This window comes from Mixophyes fleayi, chromosome 11, assembly GCF_038048845.1.
Source record: "Mixophyes fleayi isolate aMixFle1 chromosome 11, aMixFle1.hap1, whole genome shotgun sequence".
In the NCBI taxonomy this organism is placed as follows: domain Eukaryota; kingdom Metazoa; phylum Chordata; class Amphibia; order Anura; family Limnodynastidae; genus Mixophyes; species Mixophyes fleayi.
In genome coordinates this window covers 52,834,671-52,853,094 of record NC_134412.1, presented here as the reverse complement: position 1 = coordinate 52,853,094, position 18,424 = coordinate 52,834,671, and the positions used below count along the sequence as shown (strand labels likewise).

The window sequence follows — 18,424 nt, the reverse complement described above, 5'->3', positions numbered from 1 at the left end:
AAAGAAAGCAAGGAAAATATCAGTCCCTTCTGTAGGAAAATGTAGATGGGTTCAAATTAATTACTTATTACTTATTATTATTTTAATATATTTTTTTAAAATAAATCTACTATTAGTAACATTGTATTAATGTGAAAAGTTAGACCATTCAAACCAGGGCAATAGTAAGTACATGCACTATAAATTTAGCTTTAAGGCCATTAAATGGGACTAGAACAGTGGTCTGCAGATATTTTATTAAGGCAATTAAAAATCAGGTCTCCATTTATTAGCATTCAACAACTAATAAAAGATTAATAGATATTATATGGTTCCCAGCAGTAACTAATTTGAACCAAATAAACAAAAAGTTTTAGAGAAGGAGTGAATATATTCTCATTCAATTCCTGACTTTACATTTCATTTAAATACCAATATTAAACCACAATAATTAAAAGATATATGATATTTATTCAATATAGAATTTATATATCATAAAATATTGATAAATTATCAATAAAGCGAAGAGAAAAAAAGGTTGGAGGACAATCAGCTGATAATTAGTAACATCGAGAGAAACAAATGAAAATGGTTTTCATTCAAACATCAGAAACTCTGTAATCTATAACACACAAAGTACATTGTCCAGTCTTTTACTAAATTTGGAACCCAATAGGTCCCTCCTAGGGGAGGTTATACTTAAATATCCAATGACAATTTATACAGTTGACATATCATTTTGTGTTACCTTCCTCTACATTTTTATGATGCAGTAGTAATAGTTCTTATTGTGTCTCTCACCTCCTGGTAAGATTATCATAATTTTAGTAAATTATTTCAGAATAATTTGTTGCTGATGACACTTCACTTTACAAGCATGGCTACAGCACCACTTAATGTTATATGTATCAGATTGCCTCCTGAAATGATTAGGCACAGATCAGAGGATTTGTGCAATGTAAATAATACTCAGGTATCTACTTTGTTACCATCCAATGGCTTCCATGCCTTAATCTCAGTCTATATGTATTATCAGCATTAAAGGCCTTACTAATCAAATCACTTTACACGTTTCTCTGCTCATTTAATGGTATTTGTTTCAGATGTTTTTCTGGAGCAGTGAACTTCCCCTAGGAAGAACATATTGGGATCCAAATTCAGCTCAGAAGGAGGGTTGCTCCTAAAGACTGAACGTTCTATAGATTACATAGCTCATGATTCTTTGAATGAAAACTGTTTTATCTTTTTTTTTAACTCTTGACGCTACTAATTATCAACTTATTGTCCTCCCAATTTTTTTTTTATCAATATCATATAATGGATTAATGCTATATTAAATAAATGTTATATATTATTTAATTATTGTGGTTTAACATTAGTAGTTAAATCATATCTATGGTCTGGAATAGAATGAGATAAGCTAATAAACAATATAAAAATAAAAGGACTACTGATTGAAAAATATTTTCTTTAATCCAATGTTGGTATGTTTAATACAAAAGAAAAATAATAATAACTGCACTTGTGGCAGACACACTTTAGAAAGAATTGTTTATAAGTTTCAAAAGTGTTGGGATCTACTAAATAAACATCAATCTGATTTATTGTATTACAGGAGTGGTGCTGCTTCCTCCATAAAAGGTGACCTCATCCCATGTGACCAGGAAAACCCAGGTGGCTGAGAAAGAGGGGAGATATCTGAAGTGCTTCCTAATTTCCTTAGAGACCCTTTTCAGGATGACATGATCTGTGGTTTCCCGATAGTAGATTTCCCCTCGTATTCCATTGTGAACATCTGCCCAAAAAGGAGCAATGAAAGCACGACCATCCGATAGCGGGAAAGCTTCTGGAGTGAACTGGCTGACAAGAACATTGAAAGAGACCACTCCATTATTGTTAACCTAAGAAAAAAATAAAGGAAAGTCATTGAGCAAATCATATTCACTATAGAGCCCGATAAAGTTATTGCCAAGTGCAGGTCCTGTTAAATGCAAAATTAGGCTTAATTGACTTTAAAAATGTAAACAGTTCCAATTTTATGGACAAAATGTAATAGAAAGGAAAAATGTTTGTTTAAAACTGGCATCATTAATAAATTTATCATTTAAAAAAGTTCAACATATCAGAAAAACATATGATTCTAATTAATCTAATCAGTTTGTGACACTGCAAAGCTGGTCACAGCCATAATACGATTTGGTTGTTTGAACAAATCACTTAAAGATCAGGGGCCTAATTCATTAAGGATCTTAACTTGAGAAACTTCTTATTTCAGTCTCCTGGACAAAACCATGTTACAATGCAAGGGGTGCAAATTAGCATTCTGTTTTGCACATAAGTTAAATACTGACTGTTTTTTCATGTAGCACACAAATATCAACTTTAAATTTCAGTGTACAAATAAGCTATCAAGTATTTGTGTGCTACATGAAAAAACAGTCAGTATTTAACTTATGTGCAAAACAGAATACTAATTTGCACCCCTTGCATTGTAACATGGTTTTGTCCAGGAGACTGAAATAAGAAGTTTCTCAAGTTAAGATCCTTAATGAATCAGGCCCCAGATCTGTGTTTGGATTTTTTACATAGACACAGACACATTTACAAAATCTTCCTATGGTTGCCCAATCAAAGTCTGCTCATGCAGATTTGGACATCAGCCAATCAATCTTTCAACTGATAGGAGCCACTTCGCTGCTCGTGACTGCTCTCACTGTATTTCCGTGGCTTTATTAGGTGATCACATAATCACAATTAGTCTATTAGCCTGCAGAAGGAAGCGTTCTTATTGGGCCTCATGTACTTAAATAACAGGGAGTATCTAGACTCCCTGCCGGTTTCTGCACTTGTGAAGCCTGCTATGCTGCTATCTATTATTCTTTGTCGGCTGCGCATCTTAACCCTTGGCTTTGTTTCTTGACCTCTTTGCTCACTGCCCGCCCTGACCTTTGACTTGACTCAGGTTACCCTTGCTCGCTTGCTGTCTCGACCATTTGCTTTCCCCTGAGTACTCTTGTGAACTCTGCCTGGTTTATTGCTTCCAGTCTCTACATCTCTTGGCTACATGGCACCAAAGATAAATCTTTACTAAGCTGATCTTAAGTCCTGAGGGCATCTGAGTACCTGTGAGAATACCACTCTCTATTGGAAAGGTGGCTGCTATAGGTGAAGATTTCTCTCTCATACCTATTCTAAATATTTACCTGATGCCCAGCAGTAAGTGTAGCATTATCACTGGCAATTTGAATCATCCATTGGAATTCCAATGGAGACTGGACCACCAAGTCCTGTCCAAGTATTGGTGAACAAAATGCAGACACTGTTGCAAGTGGTACAAAAGCTTTCAATTGGTCTGTTTGCTCAGGAAGAAGTATCTAGAATATCTCAGGCTACCAGAGGTTCTGTGGTGGAAAAAAAATTGAACCGCCCAGATGGTTTCTCTGCAGAATGGAAGTTATATTAGAAATTTTAAAGCAGGTTTCAAAATATATTTCAGGCTAAGGCCCCACTCTTCTGGTACTGAACAGCAAAAAAGTAAGGATCATCATTTCACTACTTCAAGGTGATCCCCAAATGTGGGCTTCTAGTCTCAGTCCTAACATTTCAATTCTAGTTTCCATTGATGCACTCTTTGAAGTTCTCAGTCTGTTGTATGATGAACCTGAAGAGTAGCTTCAATGTTCCCTCAAGCAAGGTTGCAGGACAGTGGTAGAATATTGCACAGAATTCAGATGTTTGTCCACTGACAATGATTGGAACGATCCAACACTATGCAGCCAAATCTGCCTAGATCTTGCTAAGCAGAAGGAGGATTCATTGGTCCAATATCTTGTCCCTGATACCCTGGAAAGACTCAGGCAATTAACCATCAAAATTGACAGTTGTATTAAGGAAAGGAAAATACTTTAAAAATTCACTCCACTCTGAGCAGTTGTCCTTTCAGACGCCGTCCCTCCACTCCTTCGGGACGGCCGTCTGTCACTTCCTCCACTGAGTCTGGTTGCCAGGCAACCAGACACAATACGTCCGACCAGACTGCCAGTCCTCTTGCTAATGCGTGTTCCGTTGCCAGGCAACGAGACTGTGAAGGTACGTGGATCCCAAATCACTCAGACACGGTATTAGAGAAAAAATAGAAGGATGATTTATTCTGCAGAACAGGATTAAATACAACATGACCCCCTTAACGATAGCAGGTCCATAAAGTGAGGAAATCAGTTCAAATAAATCCAGTGGGATTGGTACAGCACGGCCCCCTTAACAACAGCAGGTCCAACAAGTGAGGAAATAAGTCCAAATAAATCTAGTGAGATACGTTTCACAGCACATCTCTGGCAGATCATCACCTCTTGACCAAAGTCAGTCACATTTGTCTCCAGCTCCCAGGGTAGCCTCCTTTATCACTTCCTAATCCCACCTTGGGAAATGCCTGCCAAGGGGAGTTGCAAAAGGTCTTGATTGGTGGGCTTCTCACACTATCCAGTTGACCCCTGCTGGGTCCAGCTCCTGGCTGTCTGTAGAGCTCACTATTGGACAATAGGGAGCAAACAAAATTAACAATGGTAGCTTAATTCACTCAACTTGAGTGTTCCCAGTGGAGGTGGAATTTAACCCCTGAAGTACTTTTCCAAGGAGATCTAAGCCACTTATCATACCAATGAACATTTGAGATAAGTGGTAATTATCTTAGCTAACACAAATAAAATTACTTCTGCTGTCCTGTTATTTTCACACAATATGGCAATATTCTTTCTATTTCTAATACATACAATATTGCAGGTAATAATAATACACATAATACACCAATGCTCAGGTGTATATATTTAGACTGGGCCAAGGAATAAAAAGTACATTAAACTGTAAGACACGAGTGATGAATTAAAAGTCCTCAGTCCATTAGCATCCCGTTTCATGACAGGGACGCTATTCGGATCCCCAGCAGCGGCCGATGACATCACACCGCCGACATCTTATTGGCCACTAGCTCTATTTAAGACTGACTCTGACACCATGAAGGTGCCAGAGTATTGGGTCATTCCTGCTCCAGAGTTCCTGTGTATTATTTGGCTTATCCTGACAATTTTTCCGGCTCTTCAGTGTTCCCTATTGACCCGGCTTGTCTGACCACTCTATTGGATTCTCCCTGTGCATTTATCCCTTCTGGAAGTTACCAACCCGGCTTGTCTGACCATTCTATTGGATTCCTCCCTGTGTACCTCTGCTTCTAGCTCGTTACAGATCCGGCTAACCCGATTACTCTCTCTCTTGTACCTCACTATACGGCTCAGTAAAGGACCGCAACCTGCATGTCTCCTGCATCAAAACCCAGACCTCCTTGCGGGGGTTCCTGGAAAAGACCAGGGGGCGCGTTAGACTCCGCACCTTCTACTTGTGCTGCGCCAACGTTAGCAGGTACTCCTCGTATCAGAATTGTGACATGCCCTTGTTTTGATTCATTGTCCCACATTACCTCTTATCCTAAGACATCCATAGTTACTCCGCCATAATCCTCTGATCAATTGGGTTACAGGTGAGATAATCCTCTGCAACCTCCTATCTGTCTTAATCCTGGCACTTTGAAGAAAATGACTTCAAAGTGCAAGGAATTGGCGGTTCTATGGAACCGCAGCACAGTAAATATACCCCTATGTATCTCCCTAAAGCTTCATCTCCCTGTACCTCCCAGGTACTCAACCCCAAGTCCTTACAATCTTTTCCTCTTCACAAACAGGTACGCACTCAAGAGAAATTCTAAATTTAGCACTTAATTTACACTGCTATATGTTATCCTTTCTGCTGAGTTGGTCTCTTGGCACTGTTAAATCAATCACAGAATTTTCAGTGCAGCATTGATCAGTACTTTTTTTTTACCAGTGATTTAGGGTCACTGTGGGATGACTTCTTTATACTGTCGCAAGCATTGCGTCACAAGAATTTAGTGATTCTGATTACAACACTGTGTAAAATATTCCCCAACTTTTTTCAAGACTCTCCTCAGGTTCTTAATCTAAATAATCTTTGTCCTATGTTAATGAACTAGAACCCTGCCTACACGATTTTCTCCACTGAAAACTTCTGAATCAGTGGAGAAAATCGTAGGGTAACATCTGTGAAGTTGGTCTGTGAATGTAACTGTTGAATGTAAATTTTAATTATCTGTGCCATCGGTGCTTCAGAGTGCAACATTATTGTGTGTTGCGCTTAGAACATTGTTCCTTAAAAATGGCAGAGGTTAATGCTATTTCTATTAGAGGCTGGAATGATAGCCCCTGTTTTAGAGTTTTCTGTGCTGAGGATTTCATAAATGTCCCTTATTTATTTTCCCTAGTCTACAGATAAAGTACAGAAACCAGAAATAAACATTTCACTAGCCTTTCTTTAAAGTGAAATGTACCCAAAATTCTGTTCTAGCAGGGATCAACCCAAGAGGTAAGCAATGTAGGGACTCCACCAGGATGCCAGCAGTATATGAACTGCTCCTGGATGCTGCCAGCACTAAGGAACTGCGCCGGATTATTGTAAGTGATATGAAATTCACCAGGATATCTGCAGCATGAAACTGCATCAGTATATCAGCAGAATAGAACTGTAGGAGGAAACTAGCAGAATAGAACTCCACCAGGATACCAGCAGAATGGAACTCCACCAGGATACCAGCAGAATAGAACTGCACCTGGATACCAGCAGCATAGAACTGCACAAGGATACCAGCAGAATAGAGCTGCACCAGGATACCAGCAGAATAGAACTGCACCAGGATATCAGCGGAAAAAAAACTGCACAAGTATACCAGCAGAATAGAACTGCACCAGGATACCAGCAGAATAGAACTGCACCTGGATACCAGCAGCATAGAACTGCACAAGGATACCAGCAAAATAGAACTGCACCAGGATACCAACAGAATAGAACTGCACCAGGATACCAACAGAATAGAACTGCACCAGGATACCAGCAGAATAGAACTGCACCAGGATACCAAGAGAATAGAACTGCACCAGGATACAAACAGAATAGAACTGCACCAGGATACCAGCAGAATAGAACTGCACGAGGATACCAGCAGAATAGAACTGCGCAAGGATACCAGCAGAATAGAGCTGCACCAGGATTCTAGTAGCATATAATACCACCAGGATACCAGCAAAATAGAACGGCACCATGATAGTGGCGGAATAGAACTAAACCAGTATACTAGCAAAATAGAAAATCTTGTAGGGGGGCCACAGGAAATGCCAGCGCCAGCCCTGCCCGCACATAAAGATCCAATTAATTCTGCGCTAAAAACAACTGTTTTTACAATATCACCAAAATGGACACACACACAATTTCCAGATTCAGACAAATACATGGTTTCTGACCTCACAAACAGCACACAGACCATGCTTAGTGAAGAATTATTTCCTATTAAAATTTCAAGCATACACAATAGTAGTGATTGTAAAATTACCAATTATACCAACAGCAATTTGGATGACTGAAAATAACAAATTTTAGCGATCATGTTAGATCAGTCTATTTTTGTCCTCTCACTAGTCAATATGCTGGTAACTAGATAAAAAAAATTATCAATCTGGACTTTCGGATTTGTGCATGTGGATTGCTTAAGTCACTATATAGGCAGGATTATACATTAGTGGAAGCGTAGCATACTGTTGTGGCCAAAAGATTGTCATCTTTGCACCTTGCCTCACAATTTCCCCTAAGCATAAATTAACAATATTTAGCCTTTCTCCTTTGTCTGTTAATATTACAAAACCTTTGTTTTTATGAATTTAATACTGAATATCATTTTAAAACATAAAATGAAAAGAAATTACATTGACAAAATTATGGACTCCCAAGACTTAATAATTGGTAGCACAGCCTTTAGTCAAAATAACTACAATCAACTGCTTCCTATAGATGAGCTTCCTGCACCTCTCTACTGCAGAGTTGGATTAAGGCTTTGGGGGGCCCGGGGCACTTAAAACAGGGGGGCCCCTAAAATCTAAAATTAAGAGTATAGTGTCTTCATTGGGTATAAGGCTATAAGCATTGACACATCCTGCATTACGACACCTATAGCCCGCTAGTACGACATTTACAGCTCTCCCACAGGGCTCGCCTAGCTTGTCTGCACAAGAAAAGTCATTACTTCCACAAACTAAAATACTTCACATTAAAACAATCATCAAAACCCCCACATTAAAATGTGCATTGACACCACACATTAAAAATACAACTATACTGCACACTAAAACTAGCAATGATACAACACACTAAAATTAACAAAAAAAATAAACATTGATAACATAACACCAATTTTGACACATATGTATATATATATATATATATATATATATATATATATATATATATTAGTACTACAATTTTATTCAATATTTATTTAAAATTGCTAATGGGTGTGTTGATGCACCTGCATTGTTGTGTACACTATTGAACGGTCGCCAAAAATTAGGATTGTCCCACTAGAATCACAACATTTCACAGACTCTGCTGCTCTCTCCTACCTGTTCTTCTCACTTTCACCACCTGTGCAGGATTCTTTAGTTGCGGCTTGTCTGGATCCTGGAATGTTGGAGGACCTATTTGGAAAAAAAATGGGTACATTTAGAAAATTATAGCCAGCCCTGGTGTTAAATCTGTACCACCCACGATTAATAATTAGGCCTTCCTCCAGCCCCGACATTAAAATAATAGTATTCATATTTGTTAAATAAACCTATTACCCTCCCTACAAACAGGTCCAGCAATAAATGAATAGTATTTGAATTTTAGAAATATACGTATTTCCCGAACCTGTCACTGCCATTAAATAATTCATAGGCACATTTAATAGAGACCTCATTCTCCCCAAACTCACCCCCAAACCACCCCATCTTAAATTAATAGTCCCCACTATTGTGCCTCTCTCCCGCACTTTTTCCTCATACTGTGCCTGTCTCCCCATTTTTCATCAATCTGTTCTTCTCCCTCCTTTTTTCTCATGCTGTGTCTCCCCCCCCTTTTTCCTTACTGTGCCTCTCTCCCCTTTTTCCTTACTGTGCCTCTCTCCCCCTTTTTTCTTACTGTGCCTCTCTCCCCTTATTCCTTACTGTGCCTCTCTCCTCCCCTTATTCCTTACTGTGCCTCTCTCCCCTTATTCCTTACTGCGCCTCTCTCCCCTTATTCCTTACTGCGCCTCTCTCCCCTTATTCCTTACTGTGCCTCTCTCCCCTTATTCCTTACTGCGCCTCTCTCCCCTTATTCCTTACTGCACCTCTCTCCCCTTATTCCTTACTGTGCCTCTCTCCCCTTATTCCTTACTCTGCCTTTCTCATCTCCTTTTTCCTCATAGTTTGCGTTTCTGCTTAATTCCCTTTTTTCACTTACCTTTCTATTAGCTTTTCTTCTCCTCTCTTCTGTCTTCTTGCTTCCTCTCCGCACTGCTCCTCACTGATTGACAGGCGTGACTTGATGACGTCACGCCTGTCATTCAGCATTAACATAGCAGAGAGGAAGGAGGAGGGACGCCTGCGCGGCCGCGATCAGGTGAGTAAATCTCTATTTTTTTTTTGGTCCCCCACCAATGAAGAGAAACAGCCCAGAACCGGCCCGCAAACCGCCCCCCCCACAACCCCCCCCGCCGCCGCCGCCGCAAAAATAACAAAAAAAATTATGGGCAGAGCTGTCAGACAGCAACTGACAGCAGGAGCAGGTTAGGTCGATGGGGGGGAAGCCGCGGAGAGAGGGGGGCCCGGAGCGGTTGCTGTCAGTTAGAAACTGACAGCAGGAAAGTTCATGCAGCGGCGGGGGGCCCTTGGAGATAGGGAGGCCCGGGGCATGTGCCCCCTGTGCCCCCCCCTTAATCCGGCTATGCTCTACTGGCAGTTTAGTCCACTCTTCTTGTGCAAACTGCTCCAATTCTCCCAGATTTGAAGGGTGCCTTCTCCCAATTGCAGTTTTCAGATCTCTCGACAGGTGTTCTATGGGACTTAGATCTGCTGGTAACTTCAGAGCAGTCCAACGTCTTGTCTTGAACCATTCCTGGGTGCTTTTTGAAAGGTGCTTCTGCTAGACCTTCAATGGAACTTTTTGACACTGGTTTCAACATTGCACTCTAAAATGGCCTGGTAATCTCATGATGCAAAGGACATTCTCCCTGAAGGAATTTGGCTTGTTCAGGCGTGTTTATCAAAATCCGGTTGGACTTTCTTAAGTCCCTCCTGGGCCTCCTATCATATAACCCCCTTTAATTGAGTTGGGGACAGAAGGTGCAAATTGAAACTGTCGTACTTTGTGATGCTCCATTCAAACAATCCTGTGCTGCAATGTTCAATTAAGCTTTTTCTTGTGGCCACATCCAGGGAGTGCCTCCGCTCCGAGGACAGTGGCAGGTGGGGAGTTTAACTGAGGCGGTATTTTATTATTATTATTATTATCCTTAATTTATAAGGCGCCACAAAGGGTCCGCAGCACCGTACATAAAATACCAAAAACAGTGAGCCATGACACAACATGATACAGAAAGAACAAAAATGAACAAAAATATATTCACAGACACAGGTAATATGGTAATGCAAATCAAATTATTACTGGGACAATGAGTGATGTTAGAAATCAGCGAGAAGTAGGCCAAAGCTTACGAAAATAGGACTAGGGAAGCAGGCCAAGAGGTACAGAGGGTGATGGAATAGTAAAAGGAGCACACAAAAAAAAAGGGCCCTGCTCTTGAGAGCTTACATCCTAAAGGAAAGTGGAGACACAAATAGGGTGGTACTAACTGGGGAAGAGAGTTAGGAGGAGGACTGATAGACTTGAATAAAGAAATGAGTCTTAAGGGCACGCTTGAAGCCTTTGAGAGTAGATGCTGCCTTTGAGAGTAGATGTTAACCTGATTGAACGTGGAGGATCAATTCACACCTGTCAAACCGTAACGCAGGTGTCATAAGGTGAGCTCGGGGAAGACAGAAACCTCCCATTAAGCAGAAGGGCTCCACGGGAGGAGCTGTTAGCTATTAGTGTCTTTTTCTTCCTCCGGAACTCTGTCCAGAAAACATTTATACACAGCCTGCTGGTACTGGGAATATTTCACTGGATCTTTCTCAAATACTTTACAGGTTTGAGATTCCAAGTTATCCATCAGAGGCTGAAATCTACTGAAGCTGTATTAAGTGGCTTTCCTGAGCAGGGTGCCTGGTGCTCCCATTCCGCATGACCTGACTAATCAGTCAGCATTCACATCCACAATTGGGTTGCAAAAGCGCATCTGCATACTCGGTTAATGTAGAATCGGCAGTTCGAACAAACAGTAATTAGTCTAGAAAGACCTGTGTCTTCCACAGAGGAAAGAATCATAACTGAAGTTGTACTGAGCATGTACTTGAAGCCAACAGGCCTGTCTCCACTGCCTGGGTTACTGTGGTATTACAGGTCCTCCAATTTAGAAAATCTTTGATAGCCTTGTGATTTATGCAAGTGTCTCTTCGTGCCTGATGTACTCTCCGACAGATGGTACCTTCCCCCCATTGGCTCCTCGCTGTAAACAGAATAATCAAGGTTTCTGGAGTTTCATTTGTAGCATTGAGATTGTACATGTTGGCTACAGTCTTCTCTCTGGCCTCCTCTGTCTTCTGCTCTTTTCTCCATGCTCATAGCAGTATGCACAGTGACACAAAACAAAAGATTGAGTTTTTTTCTCTATCTAAGCATTTATAATGAGTGATTTTTATAATGCAGGCACCCGCAACTCACAACAGATGAGTTCAGTTCTGAAGTGGAGGTGAATCATCTGCCTGAATTTTAATGATTCCTAACTACTTCTAAAAGATCAGACCTATTTAAGGATTACTGTGTAGAATAAGTTACAATGGCGGTTCCCAAACTGTGCGCTGCGGCTCCCAGGGGTGCCGGGGCGCTGTCACTGGGGTGCCGTGGGCCAAGCATTGAAAAAAAGAAAGAACACAGAAACTTACCAGCTGTCACTGAATATCGACTTCAGTAACAAGCTGCTGCAGGAGAGAGGAGTCTGCTGGGTCCCGGCGCCCGACAGATTGGAAAGTTTCTGTGTTCTTTCTTTTTATTCTATGGCTGGCGCGTGGCAGAGGAGTGAGAGGGAGCGTGACAGCGGGGCACAGCAGGACAGCGGGGCAGACAGCGGGGCACAACAGGACAGAGGAGGGTGACAGCAGGGCACAACAGGACAGTGGGGCAGACAGCGGGGCACAACAGGACAGAGGAGGGTGACAGCGGGGCACAACAGGACAGAGGAGGGTGACAGCGGGGCACAACAGGACAGAGGAGGGTGACAGCGGGGCACAGCAGGACAGCGGGGCAGACAGCGGGGCACAACAGGACAGAGGAGGGTGACAGCGGGGCACAACAGGACAGAGGAGGGTGACAGCGGGGCAGAGAGGGTGACAGCGGGACACAACAGGACAGAGGAGGGTGACAGAGGGGCACAACAGGACAAAGGAGGGTGACAGCGGGGCACAACAGGACAGAGGAGTGTAACAGGGGACAGAAGAGGGTGACAGCGGGGCACAACAGGACAGAGGAGTGTAACAGGGGACAGAAGAGGGTGACAGTGGGGCACAACAGGACAGAGGAGTGTAACAGGGGCAGAGGAGGGTGACAGCAGGGCACAACAGGACAGAGGAGTGTAACAGGGGACAGAAGAGGGTGAAAGCGGGGCACAACAGGACAGAGGAGTGTAACAGGGGACAGAGGAGTGTAACAGGGGCAGAGGAGGGTGACAGCGGGGCACAACAGGGCAGAGGAGTGTAACAGCGGGCAGAGGAGTGTAACAGCGGGCAGAGGAGTGCGACAGCTGGGCAGAGGAGTGCGACAGCGGGGCAGAGGAGGGGCTCAGCGAGGCAGAGGAGGGGCACAGCGGGGCAGAGGAGGGGCACAGCATGAGAGGGACAGTGGAGGGGGACACAGCATGAGAGGGGCAGTGGAGGGGGACACAGCGTGAGAGGGGCAGTGGAGGGGGACACAGCGTAGGAGGGGACAGCGTGAGAGAGGGCAGAGGAGGGGGACAGCATGGCAGAGGAGGTTGACAGAGGGCAGAGGAGGGGGACAGAGTGAGAGAGGGCAGAGGAGGGGGGACATCGTGAGTGAGGGCAGAGGAGGGTGGACGTCGTGAGAGAGGGCAGAGGAGGGGGGACATCGTGAGAAAGGGCAAAGGGAGGAGGGGGGGCATCGTGAGAGAGGGCAGAGGAGGGGGACAGCATGATAGAGGGCAGAGGGGGCAGTGTGAGAGAGGGCAGTGTGTCTGGATGCAGAGGGGGCAGTGTGTCTGGATGCAGAGGGGGCAGTGTTTCTGGATGCAGAGGGGGCAGAGTGCCTGAGGGCATTTTTGCATACAACTAAATAAGTATTTCTGTCCTGACCTAAATACTTATTACAATTTTTTGACCCAACTACTTCTAAAACAGGACTGCGCAATAATTATTTTGGAGGGATGCCTTGAAAAAATTTGGAGACTCTAAGGGTGCCGCGAACTGCAAAAGTTTGGGAACCACTGAGTTACAACTTAGTATATTTTTCTGCTTTTTGTGTTTTATTCCACTGTAAATTAAAGACATACATATGTGGAAACCCAAAATATTGATGAAGTTAAAAGCTATTTTGAAGGCATGGTACATTATTAGAATAAACTGCATTGGTGCCAATATTTTTGGTCACAACTATATATAAAATACTTTGTGGCAAATACAATCAGTAGAGAATAAAATTAGTTTGGTTATGTTTTTTAGTTATTTAACATGGAAAATGAAAGTGGCAGCAGTGAGCTCTTGAATTATCAAGATGTTGGTTTAGTTTTGGCTTTGCATGTACTTTTGAGAATCTTTAAGGATGACTTTCATGTTGAATAAACTTGCAATTGGCCCTAAATTTAAATAAATGTAATATCTTAAATATTAAGAGGATCATTATGTAAAGATCAGTAGATTAGTAGATTAGTAGTTACTTACATAGAGTGCTTTATATGGAACACCAAAGAATATAAAAGGAAGGGACAACTTAATTTCTGATGAACTCCCATCATCCACCTTTGGAGTTTTAGTGTCGTTCTGCCAGAATGGGTACAATACTGACTTTGATTGCACTGTGAAGAAATTAGGAAAATTTTAGCATAGACATACACAGAAAGAATTCTGTAATATCTCAGAGATATATACTTTATCCTGTAGCTTGTAATGATGCTAGGGGTGCCTGATGAGTTGTGTGATCTGCAGCCATGTGTATAAAGGTGATGAAAATTTGACATAACGTCTAATATTATTAGAATCTGAATTGTGCAGAATACAGAAAACGTTATTTACAAAGCTGTACAAAAAGTAAGTATGCAACAAGTATGTAGTTTTCTGATGTCATGCGCCTATTTTTGCACCAATTTATGGAGATAAGACTATGGTTTAAGTGTGATCTCGCTCATCATAAAAATTAATTTTGCCTAATTAAAATCATTATACTGGGTACTTCATTATACTGGGTACTTCAACTTACTGTAATAATTTCTGAAACTTGAAACTTGAAATAGGACTACTTCCCAAGTACTCAGAAATCAGACATACTTGGCCTGATTTATCAAGGCACGCTTACTGAGTGCAAGTAAAAACCGTGCGTAATTTGGCTTAGTGCATAACCGAATTCATCAAGGCACAGATCTCAAGATATACATATATATATATATATATATATATATATATATATATATATATATATATATTTATTTAATGCCCCAGTTATGAATAGAGGAAATATGATGATCATCTCAGTAGCTCTGTAGGGAAGGAGTTATAATTGTAACAAAGTGACAGACACTTTGCACAGAAATGTATAGACACATTATTGCAGGCATATTACTAAATATATTATTAATGTAATTATTTTATTTTTAAGTTGCATACCAACCTTGTAGGAAGCAAAATGCAGACCATAATCCCAGCAGAGATGAATAATTCATTCTAGAAGAATAAACGTTAATTACTAAAAGGCTTTCACACTACTAATCAGACTACGGTAACAAATAATATAGTTTGTTTTAATTATTGTGTTCTGTGGCTATTAGTGTTGATGGGGTCACTGCAGAGGTGATCAATGTCAGCACAATGAATGGCACAACAAGTCTCCCAACAAGAAGAATGAAACAGCAGATGGATAATGTTTCCTACCCTACCTGTTATAGCTCAAAGTTGCCTGGTTCACCAAATGAACATTGGTGACAAAGGACAACGGCTTTGTTCAGGTTGACATTTGGAACCCCTTGGGAATGTTAAGTTATAGTACTGTACTTAGATTATCAGAACAAACTGTAGGAGAAAACTGTTAGTTCTGTGTAACTGGATTCCTAAGGCCAGAAGCCTGATGAAATGTATAGTAATAACATATTATATTAAAAACCAAAGCAATTGTAAGAACCTTAAATATAACTTAAATATAATGTACTCAGCTGCACATGATACTGGGCCAGTGTGGTAAGGATTAATTTACCACTATGCTGGGCCAGTCTCCTGTTCATGCAACTTCAGCTAAAATAAATAAATAATTGTAAAATAATAGATAAAAATAACATACATACAAAAGAAATATTGACCAGTGATAAAAGGGTTTATGCAAAGAATAATAAAGTCTGCCTTCTACATCCCGCATGCTTCACTGTCACTTTCTGTTCACTATAACAGAACTTGGCAAACAGCTACTTCTACTCTTAATTTTCTACTGGTTGCAACTAGAGATGAGCAAACTTGCAGCAAAATTTCTGAGGAATCAAGTTATGCTACAGAACAGGCTTTTTCCCTTAGGTGCAAAGATGCAATATTTAAGTTCGACTTCTCCTTCGCCGTTCAGTGAAATGTCACTGTGCATTGTATTGTAAAATTGCATTTAGCAGAATTTATACTTTATTCTAGAACAGAGCTGGGGCAAGGATTAAAAATTCCTTATGCTGTGTTACGTTTGGAAACACATTAGGCCAAATTCCATAAACAAAGATTGCAAAATTTCATGGCCAAATGTGGAATGAAGCAATTACCTAGGGCCTGATTCATTAAGGATCTTAACTTGAGAAACTTCTTATTTCAGTCTCCTGGACGAAACCATGTTACAATGCAAGGGGTGCAAACTAGTTTTCTGTTTTGCACATAAGTTAAATACTGACTGTTTATTCATGTAGCACACAAATACTTGATAGCTTATTTGTACACTAAAATTTAAAGTTGATATTTGTGTGCTACATGTAAAAACAGTCAGTATTTAACTTATGTGCAAAACAGAATGCTAATTTGCACCCCTTGCATTGTAACATGGTTTTGTCCAGGAGACTGAAATAAGAAGTTTCTCAAGTTAAGATCCTTAATGAATCGGGACCCTAGTTTTTAAATTATCACTGATTTCCATTTGGATCAATGCTACTATTAATCTGTTAATTTAATTGGACAGACAAGCTCGAAAATTTAATGTATACACGTCACATACACACAGTGGAGACAGGCACTTATCATGAGAATGCAGCCTCTCAAGTCACTAGGATCTTGTTACCTCACTAACATACAAGGCATTTGTGTCTCACAAGACCTTAGTGCATTGATAGACTTTGTTTTGCTTCAGCCCACAAAATAGCTGCCTCCATTTCCTGTGGTGACAAGGACATTTTAAATATTGTTTTTTTTTACAATAAAGCAACAACAAATGAAAAGCAAAATCACATTATCAACTAAGGGATACAAATGTAAAAAATCTACTTGAAGGCAGTAGGAAATATATTGGTATTAGGCAATGCAGATCATAAGATAACATATTTGTATAGCGCTACCAATGGTGAAACGCAGTTTAGATAATATTTGTCATTCACATCAGTCCCTGCCCCATCGGAGCTCACAGTATTAATTTCATAGCACACAGACAAACACACACTAAGGCCCATATTGTTTTAGTCAGCATCCAATTAACATACTGCTATGATTTTGGAATGTGGGATGAGGTCAGAGCAGACCAACGCAAACATGGGGAGATCATAAAACTCCATAAAGACTGGTTCCTGGAACTTAGGGCCCTTGTCAGAATAGGGCTCTAAGATAGGGCTCTGGTCGGAATGACCCCATCGCTGTGAGGCAACAATGTTAACCACTGTGCCACAGTGCTGCCTGCAGAATACCTCAATTAAAAACTACAGCTGTTTATAAAACTGGGGTTGACCTAACTTACACCACAGCCCAAGGAATTAACTGTCCCCAGTCTTGCATGTTGCACAGAGCAAAAAAAAAGTTTATTCAAAATAAGATAATGTACAGTATATACTTTTTAAATGAATTACCTATATATTCTGCCCACCACCTGTCAATCCTGCAGCATTAGATAGTTATCTCAGCTGGTATAGGCCACCACTGTGACTTTCCAAATTTAAGATGCACTGCAAAACAATAAGCTAATATATTGCAAATAAACAGAACAACAGAACCACAACTGAAGGTAGAAGTTTGATGTCCTATATAGTACAAGTCTATATTCATAAGAAACATATAAAAACTATACATTTAGCATAAAAGCCAAATAGTTTTTACCATGACACCCAAAGCTACAGCTATTTCTCATTGCACAGTCTGAATGCATATTGTATGTTTTAAAAAAGTAAGTGTATAAATAGTTAAAGACCTAATCATGCTCTGTTTGCAGTCAAAAGAAAATTCCCTGAAACTGTGAGTTAGTATGTTGGGGAAAAAGACAAGTGTCAAAATAATGTCTCCAGGAATGCTAGTTATAATATTACACAATTTTTAGGAATACTTTCATATAATTTAAAATATTTAGGATGCGGAACTTAAATCTTTGTGTGCTGGACATTTGAGCTGGCATATATAACTGCATACATGTATAGTGAAATATACATACATGTATAGTGAAATGTTAGGTATAAAAAGTATCAATCAATGCCAAATGTCAATCATTAACATTTTTTAAATCTCAGTTCTCATATTCATATTCTTTAGAGATAACCTAGGACAATTTGTGAGCACATAGCTTTTCAAATCTGAAATATGCATCTTTCCTGTTCCAATGAGAAACAAATCCTTTAAAGCAGACATAAGCAAACTGCTACTCTCCAGCTGTCTTAGAAATACAAGAAGCATGGCCTTGTAGTTCCACAATAGCTATAGAGATTTCCAGGTTGTCTAAATTTCTGCAAGAGTCATAGAAACACATTTGAAAGTATATTCTACAAAAACATGCAATTATACAAGTCTATTATACACGTTTTCATTTATGCAAATTAAATCTCTAAATGTAATATTTTGTTGCTTATATAATTAAAATTAATAGACTATCACCAGTTTACAAACACCCAACTACTCTTTCCAATTATAATTAACATTGTCTCAACTGCATTTTACTGTACATGAAACCAGGTTGACAACTTAAATAAATCCAGTTCCATTTATTATTTAAACAATTAAAA

At 40.3% G+C, this 18,424-nt stretch overlaps 1 protein-coding gene across 1 annotated transcript in view; it reads right to left on the bottom strand.

The window, feature by feature from the left end:
• Positions 1 to 18,424, bottom strand: part of TECTA (tectorin alpha) — a 354,553-nt gene that overhangs the window by 126,638 nt on the left and 209,491 nt on the right. The window contains exons 8-10 of the mRNA XM_075190731.1: positions 14,884 to 14,936; positions 13,941 to 14,074; positions 1,593 to 1,880 (exon numbers count right to left, since the gene is read on the bottom strand). Coding sequence (XP_075046832.1) covers positions 1,593 to 1,880; positions 13,941 to 14,074; positions 14,884 to 14,936 — 475 coding nt within the window. The remainder of the gene's footprint in view (positions 1 to 1,592; positions 1,881 to 13,940; positions 14,075 to 14,883; positions 14,937 to 18,424) is intronic.